General features: G+C 43.9%; 1 protein-coding gene across 1 annotated transcript in view; it reads right to left on the reverse strand.

Annotated features, from left to right (window-relative positions):
• The window catches only part of LOC139758435 (uncharacterized), a 36,782-nt gene that overhangs the window by 7,525 nt on the left and 5,720 nt on the right, over window positions 1-23,537 (reverse strand). The window contains exons 2-4 of the mRNA XM_071679839.1: window positions 17,269-17,767; window positions 15,887-16,068; window positions 5,416-5,640 (exon numbers count right to left, since the gene is read on the reverse strand). Of these exons, the coding sequence (XP_071535940.1) occupies window positions 5,416-5,640; window positions 15,887-16,068; window positions 17,269-17,457 (596 nt within the window). The 5' untranslated portion in view covers window positions 17,458-17,767. The remainder of the gene's footprint in view (window positions 1-5,415; window positions 5,641-15,886; window positions 16,069-17,268; window positions 17,768-23,537) is intronic.

Below are 23,537 nucleotides of genomic sequence, written 5' to 3' on the forward strand. Positions count from 1 at the left end.
GATGGAACCATGGAAGCGGAAGTGGATCATAGGGTGGGGGAGGGGGCGAAAATTCTGGGGGCCTTGAAGAATGTGTGGAAGTCGAGAACATTATCTGGGAAAGCAAAAATGGATATGTTTGAAGGAATAGTGGTTCCAACAATGTTGTATGGTTGCGAGGCGTGGGCTATGGATAGAGTTGTGCGCAGGAGGATGGATGTGCTGGAAATGAGATGTTTGAGGACAATGTGTGGTGTGAGGTGGTTTGATCGAGTGAGTAACGTAAGGGTAAGAGAGATGTGTGGAAATAAAAAGAGCGTGGTTGAGAGAGCAGAAGAGGGTGTTTTGAAGTGGTTTGGGCACATGGAGAGGATGAGTGAGGAAAGATTGACCAAGAGGATATATGTGTCGGAGGTGGAGGGAACGAGGAGAAGAGGGAGACCAAATTGGAGGTGGAAAGATGGAGTGAAAAAGATTTTGTGTGATCGGGGCCTGAACATGCAGGAGGGTGAAAGGAGGGCAAGGAATAGAGTGAATTGGAGCGATGTGGTATACCGGGGTTGACGTGCTGTCAGTGGATTGAATCAAGGCATGTGAAGCGTCTGGGGTAAACCATGGAAAGCTGTGTAGGTATGTATATTTGCGTGTGTGGACGTATGTATATACATGTGTATGGGGGTGTGTTGGGCCATTTCTTTCGTCTGTTTCCTTGCGCTACCTCGCAAACGCGGGAGACAGCGACAAAGTATAATAAAAATAATAATATATACATATATATATACACACATATACATATATGCACATGTACATAATTCGTACTGTCTGCCCTTATTCATTCCCGTCGCCACCTCACCAAACATGAAATGACAACCCCCCCCCCCCCCCCCAAATGTGCGCTAGGTAGTGCTCGGAAAAGACAACAAAGGCCACATTCGTTCACACTCAGTCTCTAGCTGTCATGTATAATGCACCGAAACCACAGCTCCCTTTTCACATCCAGGCCCCACAACACTTTCCATGGTTTACCCCAGACGCTTCACATGCCCTGGTTCAATCCATTGACAGCACGTCGACCCCGTTATACCACATCGTTCCAGTTCACTCTATTCCTTGCACGCCTTTTACCCTTCTGCATGTTCAGGCCCCGATCACTCAAAATCTTTTTCACTCCATCTTTCCACCTCCAATTTGGTCTCTCATTTCTCCGCGTTCCCTCCACCTCTGACAGATATATCCTCAATGTCAATCTCTCCTCACTCATTCTCTCCATGTGACCAAACCATTTCAAAACACCCTATTCTACTCTCTCAACCGAACACTTTTTATTACCATACATCTTTCTTACCCTTTCATTACTTACTCGATCAAACCACCTCACACCACATAATTGTCCTCAAACATCTCATTTCCAGCGCATCCACCCTCCTCCGCACAACTCTATCTATAGCCCACACTCGCAACCATATAACATTGTTGGAACCATTGTTCCTTCAGACATACCCATTTTTGCTTTACAAGATTAAACTCTCGACTTCCTCACATTTTTGAACGCTCCAGAACTTTTGCCCCTCCCCCACCCTATGATTCTCTTCCGCTTCCATGGTTCCATCCGCTGCCAAATCCACTCCCAGATATCTAAAACACTTCCTTCCTCCAGTTTTTCTCCGTTCAAACTTACCTTCCAGTTGACTTGTCCCTCAACCCTGCTGTACCTAGTAACCTTGCTCTTATTCACATTTACCCTCAGCTTTCTTCTTTCACACACTTTACCAAACTCAGTCACCAGCTTCTGCAGTTTCTCACATGAATCAGCCACCAGCGCTGTATCATCAGCGAACAACAACTGACTCACTTCCCAAGCCCTCTCATCCACAACAGACTGCATACTTGCCCCTCTTTCCAAAGCTCTTGCATTCACCTCCCTAACAACCCCATCCATAAACAAATTAAACCACAATAGAGACATCAAGCATCCCTGCCGCAAACCTACATTCACTGAGAACCAATCACTTTCCTCTCTTCCTACACGTACACATGCCTTACATCCTCGATAAAAACTTTTCACTGCTTCTAACAACTTGCCTCCCACACCATATATTCTTAATACCTTCCACAGAGCATCTCTATCAACTCTATCACATGCCTTCTCCAGATCCATAAATGCTACATACAAATCCATTTGTTTTTCTAAGTATTTCTCACATACATCCTTCAAAGCAAACACCTGATCCACACATCCTCTACCACTTCTGAAACCACACTGCTCTTCCCCAATCTGATGCTCTGTACATGCCTTCACCCTCTCAATCAATACCCTCCCATATAATTTACCAGGAATACTCAACAGACTTATGGTATGATAATAAAATATAAAGAACATCACAACAGTGTAAACTGGTATGATAATAGCATATAAAGAACATCACAACGGTATAAAGTGGTATGATAATATAGAACATCACAACAGTATAGAGTGGTATGATAATAAAATATAAAGAACATAACATTATATAGTGGTATGATGACAAAATAAAAGGAACATCACAACAGTATAAAGTAGAATGATAAAGAACATCACAACAGAATAGAGCAGTATGATAATGACATATAAAGAACATTATAGTTCTTTATAGTTAACATTGGTTCTCCTGTTGTCTGCTCATAGTTAACATTGGTTCTCCTACTGCCTGCTCATAGTTAACATTGGTTCTCCTGTTGTCTACTCATAGTTAACATTGGTTCTCCTACTGCCTGCTCATAGTTAACATTGGTTCTCCTGTTGTCTGCTCATAGTTAACATTGGTTCTCCTGTTGTCTGCTCATAGTTAACATTGGTTCTCCTACTGCCTGCTCATAGTTAACATTGGTTCTCCTGTTGTCTGCTCATAGTTAACATTGGTTCTCCTGTTGTCTGCTCATAGTTAACATTGGTTCTCCTGTTGTCTGCTCATAGTTAACACTGGTTCTCCTGTTGTCTGCTCATAGTTAACATTGGTTCTCCTGTTGTCTGCTCATACTTAACATTGGTTCTCCTGTTGTCTGCTCATAGTTAACATTGGTTCTCCTGTTGTCTACTCATAGTTAAATTGGTTCTCCAGTTGTCTGCTCATAGTTAACATTGGTTCTCCTGTTGTCTACTCATAGTTAAATTGGTTCTCCTGTTGTCTGCTCATAGTTAACATTGGTTCTCCTGTTGTCTACTCATAGTTAAATTGGTTCTCCTGTTGTCTGCTCATAGTTAACATTGGTTCTCTTGTTGTCTGCTCATAGTTAAATTGGTTCTCCTGTTGTCTGCTCATAGTTAACATTGGTTCTCCTACTGCCTGCTCATAGTTAACATTGGTTCTCCTGTTGTCTGCTCATAGTTAACATTGGTTCTCCTACTGCCTGCTCATAGTTAACATTGGTTCTCCTGTTGTCTGCTCATAGTTAAATTGGTTCTCCTGTTGTCTGCTCATAGTTAACATTGGTTCTCCTACTGCCTGCTCATAGTTAACATTGGTTCTCCTGTTGTCTGCTCATAGTTAACATTGGTTCTCCTGTTGTCTGCTCATAGTTAACATTGGTTCTCCTACTGCCTGCTCATAGTTAACATTGGTTCTCCTGTTGTCTGCTCATAGTTAACATTGGTTCTCCTGTTGTCTGCTCATAGTTAACATTGGTTCTCCTGTTGTCTGCTCATAGTTAACACTGGTTCTCCTGTTGTCTGCTCATAGTTAACATTGGTTCTCCTGTTGTCTGCTCATAGTTAACACTGGTTCTCCTGTTGTCTGCTCATAGTTAACATTGGTTCTCCTGTTGTCTGCTCATAGTTAACATTGGTTCTCCTGTTGTCTACTCATAGTTAAATTGGTTCTCCTGTTGTCTGCTCATAGTTAACATTGGTTCTCCTGTTGTCTACTCATAGTTAAATTGGTTCTCCTGTTGTCTGCTCATAGTTAACATTGGTTCTCCTGTTGTCTACTCATAGTTAAATTGGTCCTCCTGTTGTCTGCTCATAGTTAACATTGGTTCTCTTGTTGTCTGCTCATAGTTAAATTGGTTCTCCTGTTGTCTGCTCATAGTTAACATTGGTTCTCCTGTTGTCTGCTCATACTTAACATTGGTTCTCCTGTTGTCTGCTCATAGTTAACATTGGTTCTCCTGTTGTCTACTCATAGTTAAATTGGTTCTCCTGTTGTCTGCTCATAGTTAACATTGGTTCTCCTGTTGTCTGCTCATAGTTAACATTGGTTCTCCTGTTGTCTGCTCATAGTTAACATTGGTTCTCCTGTTGTCTGCTCATAGTTAACATTGGTTCTCCTGTTGTCTGCTCATAGTTAACACTGGTTCTCCTGTTGTCTGCTCATAGTTAACATTGGTTCTCCTGTTGTCTGCTCACAGTTAACATTGATTCTCCTGTTGTCTGCTCATAGTTAACATTGGTTCTCTTGTTGCCTGCACACAGATAACATTGGCTGTCTTATCTCATAATATTACATAATCATTGAAAGTACTTTTTTTGTGCCTTCTTCAACGTCAGTATTTCTAGTTATCTCATCAGCAGTAGATATGCTCCAACGGAATACAAAGAAATTAGGTGAGGTAGTAGGATGTTGACAGCTGGCCAGGGTAGTTAAATGGGTGTCTGGATGAACCATCTTAACCATCCATGTCAAGCTTGCTGGTCATACTTTCTATGTCATCAAAACGGAACGAACGAGCTAGTCCTAATTCCTTCTTACGAGCAACACACACATAATCAAACCTTGCTTATTATTATGACTTTTTCTTTTTACATAAATACTGTTGCTAGTTCCTGTCCACTCAAACTTCTATAAGGATCATTATGACTGTTAAATCTATGAGGATTAGTCCTTGCTTCATAGGGTGCTAAGAATCTCCAGGTTTCTGCCTGACTCTACTGCCAAAGAGAGGGAGGAGGGCTGTGGTAGTGGTAATACTGGCCCCCTCTCATGACCTTTCCCCTCTCTGTGAGATCTTCCTTTTTCTCTCTCTTTATTATACCAACATTAATGGTATCTCTAGCAAGATGGCAGGTAACCTTACTAGACACTGGCTGGGTGGGTCAGGGTGGCAGGTAACCTTACTAGACACTGGCTGGGTGGGTCAGGGTGGCAGGTAACCTCACTAGACACTGGCTGGGTGGGTCAGGGTGGCAGGTAACCTTACTAGACACTGGCTGGGTGGGTCAGGATGGCAGGTAACCTCACAAGACACTGGCTGGGGTGGGTCAGGATGGCAGGTAACCTCACTAGACACTGGCTGGGTGGGTCAGGGTGGCAGGTAACCTTACTAGACACTGGCTGGGTGGGTCAGGGTGGCAGGTAACCTCACTAAACAGTATTTGGGTGGGTCATAAGGTGTGTTAGTGTGGGTACAAGTGTGGGTTTGGGTGGGTATCGTAAGGGTCGTGAGTGGGGGTTGAAGACTTACCAGACAAAGGCAGGGTCGTACAGCTGGAGGACGACAACGAAGCCCAGTGTGATGAGGAGGAGTGCCAGGTTCAGGAGGATCATGAGGCAGCAGACACTCTTAGTGTTGGGGCAGCACGGGTGGGGAGCTGTCATCGTCTCCATCACCAGCTTGCCTCCCCGGGTCGTCTTGGTCTTGATGCTCACAATGTCACTGGCAGCGCCCGCCGACCGGTACGTGTACTGACTGGAACATCATAACATCATTATGGGCTGACCATCATGACAACAACAACAAGACAATCATATCTGGAAAACAATAAATATAACATGGGAAATGATGAATTACTTTACCATTTGTAATAATGAGAAACTAATTGATGATGGAGGCGACTAAAGGTGACGGGAGAGAGGGGGCTGGAAACCCTCCCCTCCTTGAATTTTGACTTTCTAAAAGGGGAAACACAAGGAGGAGTCACGCGAGGAGTGCTCATCCTCCTCGAAGGCTCAGATTGGGGTGTCTAAATGTGTGTGAATGTAACCAAGATGAGAAAAAAGGAGAGATAGGTAGTATGTTTGAGGAAAGGAGCCTGGATGTTTTGGCTCTGAATCAAACGAATCTCAGGGGTAAAGAAGAGGAGTGGTTTGGGAATGTCTTGGGAGTAAAGTCAGGGGTTAGTGAGAGGACAAGAGCAAGGGAAGGAGTAGCACTACTCCTGAAACAGGAGTAGTGAGAGTATGTGTTAGAATGTAAGAAAGTTAATTCTCGATTAATATGGGTAAAACTGAAAGTTGATGGAGAGAGATGGGTGATTATTGGTGCATATGCACCTGGCATGAGAAGAAAGATCATGAGAGGCAAATGTTTTGGGAGCAGCTGAATGAGTGTATTAGTAGTTTTGATGCACGAGACCGGGTTATAGTGATGGGTGATTTGAATGCAAAGGTGAGTAATGTGGCAGTTGAGGAAATAATTGGTATACATGAGGTGTTCAGTGTTGTAAATGGAAATGGTGATTGTAGATTCATATGCTGAAAAAGTACTGGTGATCGGGAGTACCTGGTTTAAAAAGGGAGATATACACAAGTATACGTATGTAAGTCGGAGAGATGGCCAGAGAGGGTTATTGGATTACGTGTTAATTGATAGGCGCGCGAAAGAGAGACTTTTGGATGTTAATGTGCTAAGAGGTGCAACTGGAGGGATGTCTGATCATTATCTTGTGGAGGCGAAGGTGAAGATTTGTAGAGGCTTTCAGAAAAGAAGAGAGAATGTTGGGGTGAAAAGAGTGGTGAGAGTAAGTGAGCTTGGGAAGGAGACTTGTGTGAGGAAGTACCACGAGAGACTGAGTACAGAATGGAAAAAGCTAAGAACAAAGGAGGTAAAGGGAGTGGGGGAGGAGTGGGATGTATTTAGGGTAGCTGTGATGGCTTGCGCAAAAGATGCTTGTGGCATGAGAAGCAAAGGAGGTGGGCAGATTAGAAAGGGTAGTAAGAGGTGGGATGAAGAACTAAGAGTATTATTCAAGGAGAATAGAGAGACATTTGGACGATTTTTGCAGGGAAATAATGCAAATGACTGGGAGATGTACGAAAGAAAGAGGCAGGAGGTCAAGAGAAAGGTGTAAGAGGTGAAAAACAGGGCAAATGAGAGTTGGGGTGAGAGAGTATCATTAAAGTTTAGGAAGAATAAAAAGGTGTTTTGGAAGGAGGTAAATAAAGTGCGTAAACCAAGGGAACAAATGGGAACTTCAGTGAAGGGGGCTAATGGGGAGGTGATAACAAGTAGTGGTGATGTGAGAAGGAGATGAAGTGAGTATTTTGAAGGTTTGTTGAATGTGTTTGATGATAGAGTGGCAGATATAGGGTGTTTTGGTCGAGGTGGTGTGCAAAGTGAGAGGGTTAGGGAAAATGATTTGGTAAACAGAGAAGAGGTGGTAAAAACTTTGCAGAAGATGAAAGCCGCAAGGCAGCGGGTCTGGATGGGATTACAGTGGAATCTATTAAAAAAGGGGGTGACTGTGTTGTTGACTGGTTGGTAAGATTATTCAATGTATGTATGATTCATGGTGAGGTGCCTGAGTATTGGCGGAATGTTTGCACAGTGCCATTGTACAAAGGCAAAGGGGATAAAAGTGAGTGCTCAAATTACAGAGGTATAAGTTTGTTGAGTATTCCTGGGAAATTATATGGGAGGGTATTCATTGAGAGGGCGAAGGCATGTACAGAGCATCAGATTCGGGAATAGCAGTGTGCTTTCAGAAGTGGTAGAGGATTTGTGGATCAAGTGTTTGCTTTGAAGAATGTATGTGAGAAATACTTAGAAAAGCAAATGGATTTGTATGTAGCATTTATGGATCTGGAGAAGGCATATGATAGAGTTGATGGAGATGCTCTGTGGAAGGTATTAAGAATATATGGTGTGGGAGGCAAGTTGTTAGAAGCAGTGAAAAGTTTTTATCGAGGATGTAAGGCATGTGTACGTGTAGGAAAAGAGGAAAGTGATTGGTTCTCAGTGAATGTTGGCTTGCGGCAGGGGTGTGTGATGTCTCTATCGTTGTTTAATTTGTTTATGGATGGGGTTATTAGGGAGGTGAATGCAGGAGTTTTGGAAAGAGGGGCAAGTATGCAGGATGAAAGAGCTTATGGATGAAAGAGATTGGGAAGTGAGTCAGTTGTTGTTCGCTGATGATACAGCGCTGGTGGCTGATTCATATGAGAAACTGCAGAAGCTGATGACTAAGTTTGGGAAAGAGTGTGAAAGAAGAAGGCTGAGAGTAAATGTGAATAAGAGCAAGGTTATTGGGTACAATATGATTGAGGGACAAGTCAACTGGGAGGTAAGTTTGAATGGAGAAAAACGGGAGGAAGTGAAGTGTTTTAGATATCCGGGAGTGGATTTGGCAGTGGATGGAACCATGGAAGCGGAAGTAAATCATAAGGTGGGAGAGGGGGCGAAAGTTCTGAGGGCGTTGAATAATGTGTGGAAGTCGAGAACATTATCTCGGAAAGCAAAAATGTTGCGAGGCGTGGGCTATGGATAGAGTTGTGCCGAGGAGGGTGGATGTGCTGGAGATGAGATGTTTGAGGACAATATGTGGTGTGAGATGGTTTGATCAAGTAATAATAGGTTAAGAGAGATGTGTGGTAGTAAAAGGAGTGTGGTTGAGAGAGCAGAAGAGGGTGTTTTGAAAGGGTTTGGTCATATGGAGAGAATGAGTGAGGAAAGATTGACCGAGAGAATATATGTGTCAGAGGTGGAGGGAACGAGGAGAAGTAGGAAAACAAATTGGAGGTGGAAAGATGGAGTGAAAAAGATTTTGAGTGATGGGGGCCTGAACATGCAGGAGGGTGAAGGGCGTGCAAGGAATAGAGTGAACTGGAACGATGTGGTATAACGGGGTCGACGTGCTGTCAACAGATCGAACCAGGGCATGTAAAGCGTCTGGGGTAAACCATGGAGAGTTCTGTGGGGCCTGGATGTGGAAAGGGAGCTGTGGTTTCGGTGCATTATTACATGACAGCTACAGACTGAGTGTGAACGAATGTGGCCTTTGTTGTCTTTTCCTAGCGCTACCTCGCGCACATGAGGGGGGGAGGGGGTTGTTATTTCATGTGTGGCGGGGTGGCGATGGGAATGAACATACACGTCCACACACACACATGTACATACCTATACATCTCAACGTATATATATATATATATATATATATATATATATATATATATATATATATATATATACACAGACATATACATATACACACATGTACATAATTCATACTGTCTGCCCTTATTCATTTCCGTCGCCACCCCGCCACACATGACTTAACAACCCCCCCCCCCCCCCCCCCCGCATGTGTGCGAGGTAGCGCTACGAAAAGACAACAAAGGCCACATTCGTTCACACTCAGTCTGTAGCTGTCATGTAATAATGCACCGAAATCACAGCTCCCTTTCCACATCCAGGCCCCACAGAACCCTCCATGGTTTACCCCAGACGCTTCACATGCCCTGATTCAATCCACTGACAGCACGTCGACCCCGGTATACCACATCGTTCCAATTAACTCTATTCCTTGCACGCTTTTCACCCTCCTGCATGTTCAGGCCCCGATCACTCAAAATCTTTTTCACTCCATCTTTCCACCTCTAATTTGGTCCCCCACTTCTCGTTCCCTCCACCTCTGACACATATATCCTCGTGGTCAATCTTTCCTCATTCATTCTCTCCATGTGACCAGACCATTTCAAAACACCCTCTTCTGCTCTCTCATCCACTATATATCATTGTCCGAACCACTATTCCTTCAAACATACCCATTTTTGCTTTCCAAGATAACGTTCTCGATTTCCACACATTCTTCAACGCCCTTAGAACTTTCGCCCCCTCCCCACCCTATGATTCACTTCCGCTTCCATGGTTCCATCCGCTGCCAAATCCACTCCCAGATATCTAAAACACTTCACTTCCTCCAGTTTTTCTCCATTCAATCTTACCTCCCAATTGACTTCTCCCTCAACCCTACTATATCTAATAACCTAGCTTTTATTCACATTTACTCTCAGCTTTCTACTTTCTCACACTTTACCAAACTTGGTCACCAGCTTCTGCAGTTTCTCACCCCAATCAGCCACCAGCGCTGTATCATCAGCGAACAACAACTGACTCACTTCCCAAGCTCTCTCATCCACAACAAACTGCATACTTGTCCCTCTTTCCAAAACTCTTGCATTCACTTCCCTAACTACCCCATTCATGAACAAATTAAACAACCATGGAGACATCACGCACCCCTGCCGCAAACCAACATTCACTGAGAACCAATCACTTTCCTCTCTTCCTACACGTACACATGCCTTACATCCTCGATAAAAACTTTTCACTGCTTCTAACAACTTGCCTCCCACACCATATACTCCTAATACCTTCCACAGAGCATCTCTATCAACTCTATCATATGCCTTCTCCAGATCCATAAATACTACATACAAATCCATTTGCTTTTCTAAGTATTTCTCACATATATTCTTCAAAACAAACACCTGATCCACACATCCTCTACCACTTCTGAAACCACACTGATCTTCCCCAATCTGATGCTCTGCACATGTTTTCACCCTCTCAATCAATATCCTCCCATATAATTTCCCAGGAATACTCAACAAACTTATACCTCTGTATTTTGAGCACTCACCTTCATCCCCTTTGCCTTTGTACAATGGCACTATGCAAGCATTCGGCCAATCCTCAGGCACCTCACCATGAGTCATACATACATTGAATAATCTTACCAACCAGTCAACAATACAGTCACCCCCTTTTTTAATAAATTCTACTGTAATACCATCCAAATCCGCTACCTTGCCGGCTTTCATCTTCCGCAAAGCTTTTACTACCTCTTCTCTGTTTACCAAATCATTTTCCCTAACCCTCTCACTTTGCACACCATCTCGACCAAAACACCCTATATCTGCCACTCTATCACCAAACACATTCAACAAACCTTCAAAATACTCACTCCATCTCCTTCTCACATCACCACTACTTGTTATCACCTCCCCATTAGCCCCCTTCACTGATGTTCTCATTTGTTCCCTTGTCTTACGCACTTTATTTATCTCCTTCCAAAACATCTTTTTATTCTCCCTATAATTTAATGATACTCTCTCATCCCAACTCTCATTTACCCTCTTTTTCACCTCCTGCACTTTTCTCTTGACCTCCTGCCTCTTTCTTTTATACATCTCCCAGTCATTTGCATTATTTCTCTGCAAAAATTGTCCAAATGCCTCTGTCTTCTCTTACTACCCTTTCTAATCTGCCCACCTCCTTTGCTTCTCATGCCACAAGCATCTTTTGCGCAAGCCATCACTGCTTCCCTAAAGACATCCCATTCCTCCCCCACTTCCCTTACCTCCTTTGTTTTCACCTTATTCCATTCTGTACTCAGCCTCTCCTGGTACTTCCTAACACAAGTCTCCTTCCCAAGCTCACTTACTCTCACCACTCTCTTCAACCCAATATTCTTTCCTGTTTTCTGAAAACCTCTACAAATCTTCACCTTCGCCTCCACAAGATAATGATCAGACATCCCTCCAGTTGCACCTCTCAGCACATTAACATCCAAAAGTCTTTCTTTCGCGCGCCTATCAATTAACATGTAATCCAATAACGCTCTCTGGCCATCTCTTCTACTTACATGCGTATACTTATGTATATCTCTCTTTTTAAACCAGGTATTCCTAATCACCAGTTCTTTTTCAGCACATAAATCTACAAACTCTTCACCATTTCCATTTACAACACTGAACACCCCATGTACACCAGTTATTCCCTCAACTGCCACATTACTCACCTTCGCATTCAAATCCCCCATCACTATAACCCGGTCTCGTGCATTAAAACTACTAACACACTCACTCAGCTGCTCCCAAAATACTTGCCTCTCATGATCTTTCTTCTCATGCCCAGGTGGATATGCACCAATAATCACCAATCTCTCTCCAACCACTTTCAGTTTTACCCATATCAATCTAGAGTTTACTTTCTTACACTCTATCACATACCCCCATCACTCCTGTTTCAGGAGTAGTGCTACTCCTTCCCTTGCATTCGTCCTCTCACTAACCCCTGACTTTACTCCAAAGACATTCCTAAATCACTCTTCCCCTTTACCCTTGAGCTTCGTCCCACTCAGAGCCAAAACATCCAGGTTCCTTTCCTCAAACCTACTACCTATCTCTCCTTTTTTCTCATCTTGGTTACATTCACACACATTTAGACACCCCAATCTGAGCCTGCGAGGAGGATGAGCACTCCCCGCGTGACTCCTCCTTCTGTTTCCCCTTTTAGAAAGTTAAAAATACAAAGAGGGGATGGTTTCTAGCCCCCCGCTCCCGTCCCCTTTAGTCGTCTTCAACGACACGAGGGGAATGCGTGGAAAGTATTCTTTCTCCCCTATCCCAAGGGATATATATATATATATATATATATATATATATATATATATATATATATATATATATATATATATATATATATATATAATATTCATATTCTATTCTTTATTATACTTTGTCGCTGTCTCCCGCGTTAGCGAGGTAGTGCAAGGAAACAGATGAAAGAATGGCCCAACCCACCCACATACACATGTATATACATACATGTCCACACACGCACATATACATATCTATACATCTCAACGTATACATATATATACACACACACACACATATACATATTAACACATGTACATAATTCATACTGTTTGCCCTTATTCATTCCCGTCGCCACCCCGTCACACATGAAATGACAATCCCCTACCCCCACATATGCGCGAGGTAGCACTAGGAAAAGGCAATAAAGGCCACATTCGTTCACACTCAGTCTCTGGCTGTCATGTATAATGCACCGAAACCACAGCTCCCTTTCCACATCCAGGCCCCACAGGACTTTCTATGGTTTACCCCAGACGCTTCATATGCCCTGGTTCAATTCATTGACAGCACGTCGACCCCGGTATACTACATCGTTCCAGTTCACTCTATTCCTTGTACGCCTTTCACCCTCCTGTATGTTCAGGCCTTGATCACTCAAAATCTTTTTCACTCCATCTTTCCACCTCCAATCTGGTCTCCCACTTCTCCTCGTTCCCTCCATCTCTGCCACATATATCCTTTTTGTCAATCTTTCCTCAATCATTCTCTCCATGTGACCAAACCATTTCAAAACACCCTCTTCTGCTCTCTCAACCACACTCTTTATTACCACATATCTCTCTTACCCTTCATTACTTACTCGATCAAATCACCTCACCACATATTGTCCTCAAACATTTCATCTCCAACACATCCACCCTCCTCTGCACAACCCTATCTATAGCCCATGCCTTGCAACCATATAACATTGTTGGAACAACTAATCCTTCAAACATACCCATTTTTGCTCTGAGTTAACGTATTCGCCTCCACACATTCTTCAGCGCTCCCAGAACCTTTGCCCCCTCCCCCATCGTGACTCACTTCCGTTTCCATGGTTCCATCCACTGTTAGGTCCACTCCCAGATGTCTAAAACACTTCACTTCCTCCAGTTTTTCTCCATTCTAACTTACCTCCCAGTTAACTTGTCCCTCAACCCTACTGAACGTAATAACTTGCTCTTATTCCCATTTACTCTCAGCTTCCTTCTTTACACACTTTACCAATCTTAGTCACCAACTTCTGCAGTTTCTCATCCGAAGCAGCCAGGGCTATTTCCTGTGTGGCAGGGTAGCGATGGGATGGATGAAGGCAGCAAGGATGTGTGGGAAGTTTTGTGGGGCCTGGATGTGGAAAGAGAGCTGTGGTTTCGGTGCATTATACATGACAGCTAGAGACTGAGTGTGAACGAATGTGGCCTTTGTTGTCTTTTCCTAGCGCTATCTCGCGCTCGTGCGGGGGGAGGGGGTTGTCATTTCTTCTGTGTGGCGGGGTGGCGACGGGAATAAATAAAGGTAGCAAGTGTGAATTATGTACATGTGTATATATGTGTGTGTCTGGGTATGTATATGTGCGTGTGTGGACGTGTATATATATACATGTGTATGTGGGTGGGTTGGGCCATTCTTTCGTCTGTTTCCTTGCGCTACCTCGCTGACGCGGGAGACAGCGACGAAGTATAATAAACAAAACAAAAAATAGATAAGTATAATATATTTGCGTGTGTGTGCGTCTGTGTATGTATACGTTGATATGTATATATGCGTGTATGGGCATTAAGGCATTAAGAATATAAGGTATAGAAAAATATATGGTGTGGGAGGCAAGTTGTTAGAGGCAGTGAAAAGTTTTTATCGAGGATGTAAGGCATGTGTACGTGTAGGAAGAGAGGAAAATGATTGGTTCTCAGTGAATGTTGGTTTGCGGCAGGGGTGTGTGATGTCTCCATGGTTGTTTAATTTGTTTATGGATGGGGTTGTTAGGGAGGTGAATGCGAGTTTTGGAGGGAGGGGCAAGTGTGCAGTCTGTTGTGGAGGAGAGGGCTTGGGAAGTGAGTCAGTTGTTGTTCGCTGATGATACAGCGCTGGTGGCCGATTCGGGTGAGAAACTGCAGAAGCTGGTGACTGAGTTTGGTAAAGTGTGTGAAAGAAAAACGCTGAGAGTAAATGTGAATAAGAGCAAGATTATTAGGTACAATAGGGTTGAAGGACAAGTCAATTGGGAGGTTAGTTTGAATAGAGAAAAACTGGAGGAAGTGAAGTGTTTTAGATATCCGGGAGTGGATTTGGCAACGGATGGAACCATGGAAGTGGAAGTGAGTCACAGGGTGGGAGAGAGGGTGAAAATTCTGGGAGCGTTGAAAAATGTGTAGAAGGCGTGAACATTATCTCGGAAAGCAAAAATGGGTATGTTTGAAGGAATAGTGGTTTCAACAATGTTATATGGCTGCGAGGCTTGGGCTATAGATACAGTTGTGCGCAGGAGGGTGAATGTGTTGGAAATGAGATGTTTGAGGACAATATGTGGTGTGAGGTGGTTTGACCGAGTAAGTAATGTAAGGGTAAGAGAGATGTGTGGTGATAAAAAGATTGTGGTTGAGAGGGCAGAAGAGGGTGTTTTGAAATGGTTTGGTCACATGGAGATCAAACCACCTCACACCACACATTGTCCTCAAGCATCTCATTTCCAACACATCCATCCTCCTCCGCACAACTGTATCTATATCTATAGCCCACGCCTCGCAGCCATATAACATTGTTGAAACCACTATTCCTTCAAACATACCCATTTTTGCTTTCCGAGATAATGTTCTCGCCTTCCCCACATTTTTCAACGCTCCCAGAACTTTCGCCCCCTCCCCCACCCTCTGACTCACTTTCGCTTCCATGGTTCCATCCGCTGCTAAATTCACTCCCAGATATCCAAAACACTTCTCTAACTCCAGTTTTTCTCCAAAATTACCTCCCAATTGACTTGTTCCTACTGTTTCTAATGACCTTGCTCTTATTCACATTTACTATCAGCTTTCTTCTTTCAAACACTTTACCAAACTCAGTCACCAGCTTCTGCAGTTTCTCACCCGAATCAGCCACCAGCGCTGTATCATCGAACAACAACTGACTTACTTTCCAAACCCTCTCATCCACAACAGACTTCATACTTGCCCCTCTTTCCAAAACTCTTGCATTCACCTCCCTAACAACCCCATCCATAAAGAAATTAAACATCCATGGAGACACCACACACCCCTGCCACAAACCGGGTTCGATCCTGGCTGTTGGAGGTTTGTATGTTCTATGAAGGTGTTCGTTCATATGCACTTTGTTCGGATATATATATATATATACATATATATATATATATATATATATATATATATATATATATATATATATATATATATATTTATGTGTGTGTATGTGTGTGTGTGTGTGTGTGTGTGTGTGTGTTGGCAGTGAGGCATGTATCATAATGTGTTGTCACAGTTGTGTATGTGAGAGGCAAGACCCACCTAATCTCAGACTGGGGTCTGGGTAACCTGGTGGAGGCGTAGATCTCCGACGCTGCCCTTGATGCCGCCCTCCGCTCCTCCTCCAGCTGCGGGTTGACCACTGCCTCATTCCTGACGGTGAACTCGCTCTCTGGGCGGTCGCTAGGGGCACGTTCCGTCTCCAGGCCGGGGTTGTAGTACACCTACAACACCACACTCATGGTAAGTACAACACTGAACACTCAATAAACATTTCCCTTCAAATCTACAACTAACATTATGTATGTGCCTCCTTATCTACATGAACGAACAACAGGTAATGTATTGTTATCTTTATCTTCCTTCTTATCTTACTACATTGATCTTAATATGTAGATCTTCCTTCTTATCTTACTACATTGATTTTGATATGTAGATCTTCCTTCTTATCTTACTACATTGATCTTAATATATAGATCTTCCTTCTTATCTTACTACATTGATCTTAATATATAGATCTTCCTTCTTATCTTACTACACGTATCTCAGTCATGTCTCCTCCATTCTTACCCTCCCACCAAAGAACACATCTCCTGCTGCTGACTGAATTCCTTTGTATTTCTTTGTATTCTTTGTAGTGTACTGTATCACTTGAGCCACACTCGCTCCCTACTGTCTGATGGTGTGGTACTACCCTCCCCACAACCCCCACAACCTCAAGGTGTGGTACTACCCTCCCCACAACCTCAAGGTGTGGTACTACCCTCCCCACAACCTCAGGGTGTGGTACTACCCTCCCCACAACCTCAGGGTGTGGTACTACCCTCCCCACAACCTCAAGGTGTGGTACTACCCTCCCCACAACCTCAGGGTGTGGTACTACCCTCCCCACAACCTCAGGGTGTGGTACTACCCTCCCCACAACCTCAAGGTGTGGTACTACCCTCCCCACAACCTCAGGGTATGGTACTACCCTCCCCACAACCTCAAGGTGTGGTACTACCCTCCCCACAACTTCAGGGTGTGGTACTACCCTCCCCACAACCTCAAGGTGTGGTACTACTCTCCCCACAACCTCAGGGTGTGGTACTACCCTCCCCACAACCTCAGGGTGTGGTACTACCCTCCCCACAACCTCAAGGTGTGGTACTACCCTCCCCACAACCTCAGGGTGTGGTACTACCCTCCCCACAACCTCAGGGTGTGGTACTACCCTCCCCACAACCTCAAGGTGTGGTACTACCCTCCCCACAACCTCAGGGTATGGTACTACCCTCCCCACAACCTCAAGGTGTGGTACTACCCTCCCCACAACCTCAGGGTGTGGTACTACCCTCCCCACAACCTCAGGGTGTGGTACTACCCTCCCCACAACCTCAGGGTATGGTACTACCCTCCCCACAACCTCAGGGTGTGGTACTCACCTCCCTGTTAGAATAACCATCCCGACTGCTGTCTCTGTCTCTTGAGCTGCTACGGGCCCGCCGCTCCCTCCGGGGAGGTCTCTCGGGGGCGTCTTCGTAGCTACTGACGGAGGGAGGGCGGTAACCGTTGGAGGTGGCTTTGGTGTAGTCCACATAGCGAGAGGGAGGCCCTAACCGCTCCACACTCATGATGGTTATTGAAGGTAAGTTGGGCAGGTGTGGCGAGCGTGCGGGTGTGGACGGTAGGACTACACCTCATAGAAAGGTAAGGTGTTAGGCATGTAACAGTTGTGACTGAGGCAAGTGGCTGTAATGGGAAGGTTGTGGTTGTGGGAGAAATGATATTAGTACAACTGGTGACGAAAATGTAGGTTTCAGCTGAATATGAGCGGAGTTCCTCAAGGAAATGTCTTTCTCCTCATATGATGATAAAGATTCTTGTTGTTGTCATGATGGCAGAGCAAACGCACGTTACTGACGCTTCCATCTACAGCTGAACCTGGCAAGAGACAAGAAAACACTTCACTTACAACATAAATGAATTCAAACGTAAGTAGAGAATTGAGGGTCTATTGATATGATATGGTATATATAAAATTCAGTAGACAATGTGGCATTTATATATATATATATATATATATATATATATATATATATATATATATATATATATATATATATATATATATTTTTTTGTCGCTGTCTCCCGCGTTTGCGAGGTGGCGCAAGGAAACAGACGAAAGAAATGGCCCAACCCACCCCCATACACATGTATATAAATACGTCCACACACGCAAATATACATACCTACACAGCTTTCCATGGTTTACCCCAGACGCTTCACATGCCCTGATTCAATCCACTGACAGCACGTCAACCCCGGTATACCACATCGATTCAATTCACTCTATTCCTTGCCCTCCTTTCACCCTCCTGCATGTTCAGGCACCGATCACACAAAATCTTTTTCACTCCATCTTTCCACCTCCAATTTGGTCTCCCACTTCTCCTCGTTCCCTCCACCTCCGACACATATATCCTCTTGGACAATCTTTCCTCACTCATTCTCTCCATGTGCCCAAACCATTTCAAAACACCCTCTTCTGCTCTCTCAACCACGCTCTTTTTATTTCCACACATCTCTCTTACCCTTACGTTACTCACTCGATCAAACCACCTCACACCACACATTGTCCTCAAACATCTCATTTCCAGCACATCCATCCTCCTGCGCACAACTCTATCCATAGCCCACGCCTCGCAACCATACAACATTGTTGGAACCACTATTCCTTCAAACATACCCATTTTTGCTTTCCGAGATAATGTTCTCGACTTCCACACATTCTTCAAGGCTCCCAGAATTTTCGCCCCCTCCCCCACCCTATGATCCACTTCCGCTTCCATGGTTCCATCCGCTGCCAGATCCGCTCCCAGATATCTAAAACACTTTACTTCCTCCAGTTTTTCTCCATTCAAACTTACCTCCCAATTGACTTGACCCTCAACCCTACTGTACCTAATAACCTTGCTCTTATTCACATTTACTCTTAACTTTCTTCTTTCACACACTTTACCAAACTCAGTCACCAGCTTCTGCAGTTTCTCACATGAATCAGCCACCAGCGCTGTATCATCAGCGAACAACAACTGACTCACTTCCCAAGCTCTCTCATCCCCAACAGACTTCATACTTGCCCCTCTTTCCAAAACTCTTGCATTCACGTCCCTAACAACCCCATCCATAAACAAATTAAACAACCATGGAGACATCACACACCCCTGCCGCAAACCTACATTCACTGAGAACCAATCACTTTCCTCTCTTCCTACACGTACACATGCCTTACATCCTCGATAAAAACTTTTCACTGCTTCTAACAACTTGCCTCCCACACCATATATTCTTAATACCTTCCACAGAGCATCTCTATCAACCCTATCATATGCCTTCTCCAGATCCATAAATGCTACAAACAAATCCATTTGCTTTTCTAAGTATTTCTCACATACATTCTTCAAAGCAAACACCTATATATATTCATATATACTGTGTGGCATGAAATGCTCACGAGGTATATAAACTGTAGAAAATTATATACACAAGGGACATACAGTAGGGTAGGTAACATTAACAATGTATATATGTACAGTGTCGTATATAACACCGTCAACCTATGTAAAGTCGTGCATCAATGAAGAATGTAAAGTGTGGCATATATGACTAACGAGGTATACGCTCTCTTATATGAAATTATAAAGAAATATGCGGTGTGTTGCAGGTGTAGCTAGGTAAAGGTGGTCAACACTGGTGTTGCAGGTGTAGCTAGGTAAAGGTGGTCAACCCTGGTGCTGCAGGTGGAGCTCATCCTGCCAGGCCTGAAGGTCCTCCTGGAGGTCCTCCTGGAGGTCCTCCTGGAGGCCATCCTGGAAGGTCTGGAGGTGGTTGTGTTGTGCATGATAACACTAAGATGGTCTGGTTGTGTAGCCAGGTCACTGTGGCTCTACAAGTGTCACCTTAATGTTGACTGGGTGGCAGGTGACCTCGGGCAGCGTACGAGGTCACCTGCAGCAGGTCATGCCACACTGGGTGGTGGCAGGTGACCCCGGGTAGCGTACGAGGTCACCTGCAGCAGGTCATGCCACACTTGCGACAGCCGCCATCCACGTCTCTTAATTCCCCTTAGGGATTATCTATCGTGGGTGACAAGAGGTGACCTCTCTGGCCTCTTTGGGATTATCTATCGTAGGTGATAAGAGGTGACCTCTCTGGCCTTAATCATATAGCCGGGTATGACCTCAGTTACCACAACACAACACTCCTGTACCCTGCTCGGGTGTTGACCCTGTGGCGACTTCAGCCACCCTTAAGGTCGACTCCTTCGTCAGTAGATGTGACGTTTGATCGTGGGCAGGACGCGTCAGGGTGGAGACATCCACCACCACCAGCAGCAGCTAGGCAGGCACTCGTGCTCCCGGGACGTGACGCCTCCTACCATCCATCCATCCATCCATCCACCACCTCTGCTGACCTGACTCGTATGACTCGACCTCCTTCCAACCTTACTTGACCTCTTCCTCACCTGACCCGCGCACCACAACCGTTGTTGTCTGTCCTCTGTTACCTAACCTGGTACAACACAACATTGTTGTTGTTGTTGACGTGTGCGCATCTCTCTCTCTCTCTCTCTCTCTCTCTCTCTCTCTCTCTCTCTCTCTCTCTCTCTCTCTCTCTCTCTCTCAGTTATACCACTGCAGTGACTGAACCAAGAAGACTCGCTTAAGTGGGATGAAGAGTGAGGTGGAGTGGCTGTGCAGATACCACTGTCATAGGATACCACTGGAGGTGTGTGTACCACTCTCTCCGACACCCACACCAGACCTTGGCTACATGGCCACGCCCTCACCTGCTGCGCCCACTGTCTCCAACTTGACCACGTAATAATGATCTATGTATATATATATATATATATATATATATATATATATATATATATATATATATATATATATATATATATATATATATATTTCTAAACTATTCGCCATTTCCCGCATTAGCGAGGTAGCGTTAAGAACAGAGGACTGGGCCTTTGGGGGAATATCCTCACCTGGCCCCCTTCTCTGTTCCTTCTTTTGGAAAAATCAAAAAAAAAAAAAATAGAGAGGGTAGGATTTCCAGCCCCCCGCTCCCTCCCCTTTTAGTCGCCTTCTACGGCACGCAGGGAATACGTGGGAAGCATTCTTTCCCCCCTATCCCCAGGGATAATACATATATAAATATATATATATATATATATATATATATATATATATATATATATATATATATATATATATATATATATGGATGGTATTGCAGTGGAATTTATCAAAAAAGGGGGTGACTGTATTATTGACTGGTTGGTAAGGTTATTTAATGTATGTATGACTCATGGTGAGATGCCTGAGGATTGGCGGAATGCGTGCATAGTGCCATTGCACAAAGGCAAAGGGGATAAGAGTGAGTGCTCAAATTACAGAGGCATAAGTTTGTTGAGTATTCCTGGTAAATTATATGGGAGGGTATTGATTGAGAGGGTGAAAGCATGTACAGAGCATCAGATTGGGGAAGAGCAGTGTGGTTTCAGAAGTGGTAGAGGATGTGTGGATCAGGTGTTTGCTTTGAAGAATGTATGTGAGAAATACTTAGAAAAGCAAATGGATTTGTATGTAGCATTTATGGATCTGGAGAAGGCATATGATAGAGTTGATAGAGATGCTCTGTGGAAGGTTTTAAGAATATATGGTGTGGGAGGCAAGTTGTTAGAAGCAGTGAAAAGTTTTTATCGAGGATGTAAGGCATGTGTACGTGTAGGAAGAGAGGAAAGTGATTGGTTCTCAGTGAATGTAGGTTTGCGGCAGGGATGTGTGATGTCTCCATGGTAGTTTAATTTGTTTATGGATGGGGTTGTTAGGGAGGTGAATGCAAGAGTTTTGGAAAGAGGGGCAAGTATGAAGTCTGTTGGGGATGAGAGAGCTTGGGAAGTGAGTCAGTTGTTGTTCGCTGATGATACAGCGCTGGTGGCTGATTCATGTGAGAAACTGCAGAAGCTGGTGACTAAGTTTGGTAAAGTGTGTGAAAGAAGAAAATAAAGAGTAAATGTGAATAAGAGCAAGGTTATTAGGTACAGTAGGGTTGAGGATCAAGTCAACTGGGAGGTAAGTTTGAATGGAGAAAAACTGGAGGAAGTAAAGTGTTTTAGATATCTGGGAGTGGATCTGGCAGCGAATGGAACCATGGAAGCGGAAGTGGATCATAGGGTGGGGGAGGGGGCGAAAATCCTGGGAGCCTTGAAGAATGTGTGGAAGTGGAGAACATTATCTCGGAAAGCAAAAATGGGTATGTTTGAAGGAATAGTGGTTCCAACAATGGTGTATGGTTGCGAGGCGTGGGCTATGGATAGAGTTGTGCGCAGGAGGATGGATGTGCTGGAAATGAGATGTTTGAGGACAATGTGTGGTGTGAGGTGGTTTGATCGAGTAAGTAAGGTAAGGGTAAGAGAGATGTGTGGAAATAAAAAGAGCGTGGTTGAGAGAGCAGAAGAGGGTGTTTTGAAATGGTCTGGGCACATGGAGAGAATGAGTGAGGAAAGATTGACCAAGAGGATATATGTGTCGGAGGTGGAGGGAACGAGGAGAAGTGGGAGATCAAATTGGAGATGGAGTGTGATCGGGGCCTAAACATGCAGGAGGGTGAAAGGAGGGCAAGGAATAGAGTGAATTGGATCGATGTGGTATACCGGGGTTGACGCGCTGTCAGTGGATTGAATTAGGGCATGTGAAGCGTCTGGGTTAAACCATGGAAAGCTGTGTAGGTATGTATATTTGCGTGTGTGGATGTATGTATGTGCATGTGTATGGGGGTGGGTTGGGCCATTTCTTTCGTCTGTTTCCTTGCGCTACCTCGCAAACGTAAGAGACAGCGACAAAGCAAAAAAAAAAAAAAAAAAAAAAAAAAAAAAGAAAAAAAATAGACATATATATATATATATATATATATATATATATATATATATATATATATATATATATATTTTTTTTTTTAACTATTCGCCATTTCCCGCGTTAGCGAGGTAGCGTTAAGAACAGAGGACTGGGCCTTTTTTGGAATATCCTCACCTGGCCCCCTCTGTTCCTTCTTTTGGAAAAAAAAAAAAATGAGAGGGGAGGATTTCCAGCCCCCCGCTCCCTCCCCTTTTAGTCGCCTTCTACGACACGCAGGGAATACGTGGGAAGTATTCTTAATCCCCTATCCCCAGGGATAATATATATATATATATATATATATATACATATATATATATATATATATATATATATATATTATTATTATTATTATTATTTTGCTCTGTCGCTGTCTCCCGCGTTTGCGAGGTAGCGCAAGGAAACAGACGAAAGAAATGGCCCAACCCACCCCAATACACATGTATATACATACACGTCCATACACGCAAATATACATACCTATACAATTCAATGTACACACATATATATATATATATATATATATATATATATATATATATATATATATATATATATATATATATATACACACAGACATATACATACATACACATGTACATAATTCATACTGTCTGCCCCTATTTGTTCCCATCGCCACCTCGCCACACATGGAATAACATCCCCCTCTCCCTCATGTGTGCGAGGTAGCGCTAGGAAAAGACAACACTCAGTCTCTAGCTGTCATGTAATAATGCCCGAAA

Source organism: Panulirus ornatus, chromosome 30 (genome assembly GCF_036320965.1).
Source record: "Panulirus ornatus isolate Po-2019 chromosome 30, ASM3632096v1, whole genome shotgun sequence".
Lineage (NCBI taxonomy): Eukaryota > Metazoa > Arthropoda > Malacostraca > Decapoda > Palinuridae > Panulirus > Panulirus ornatus.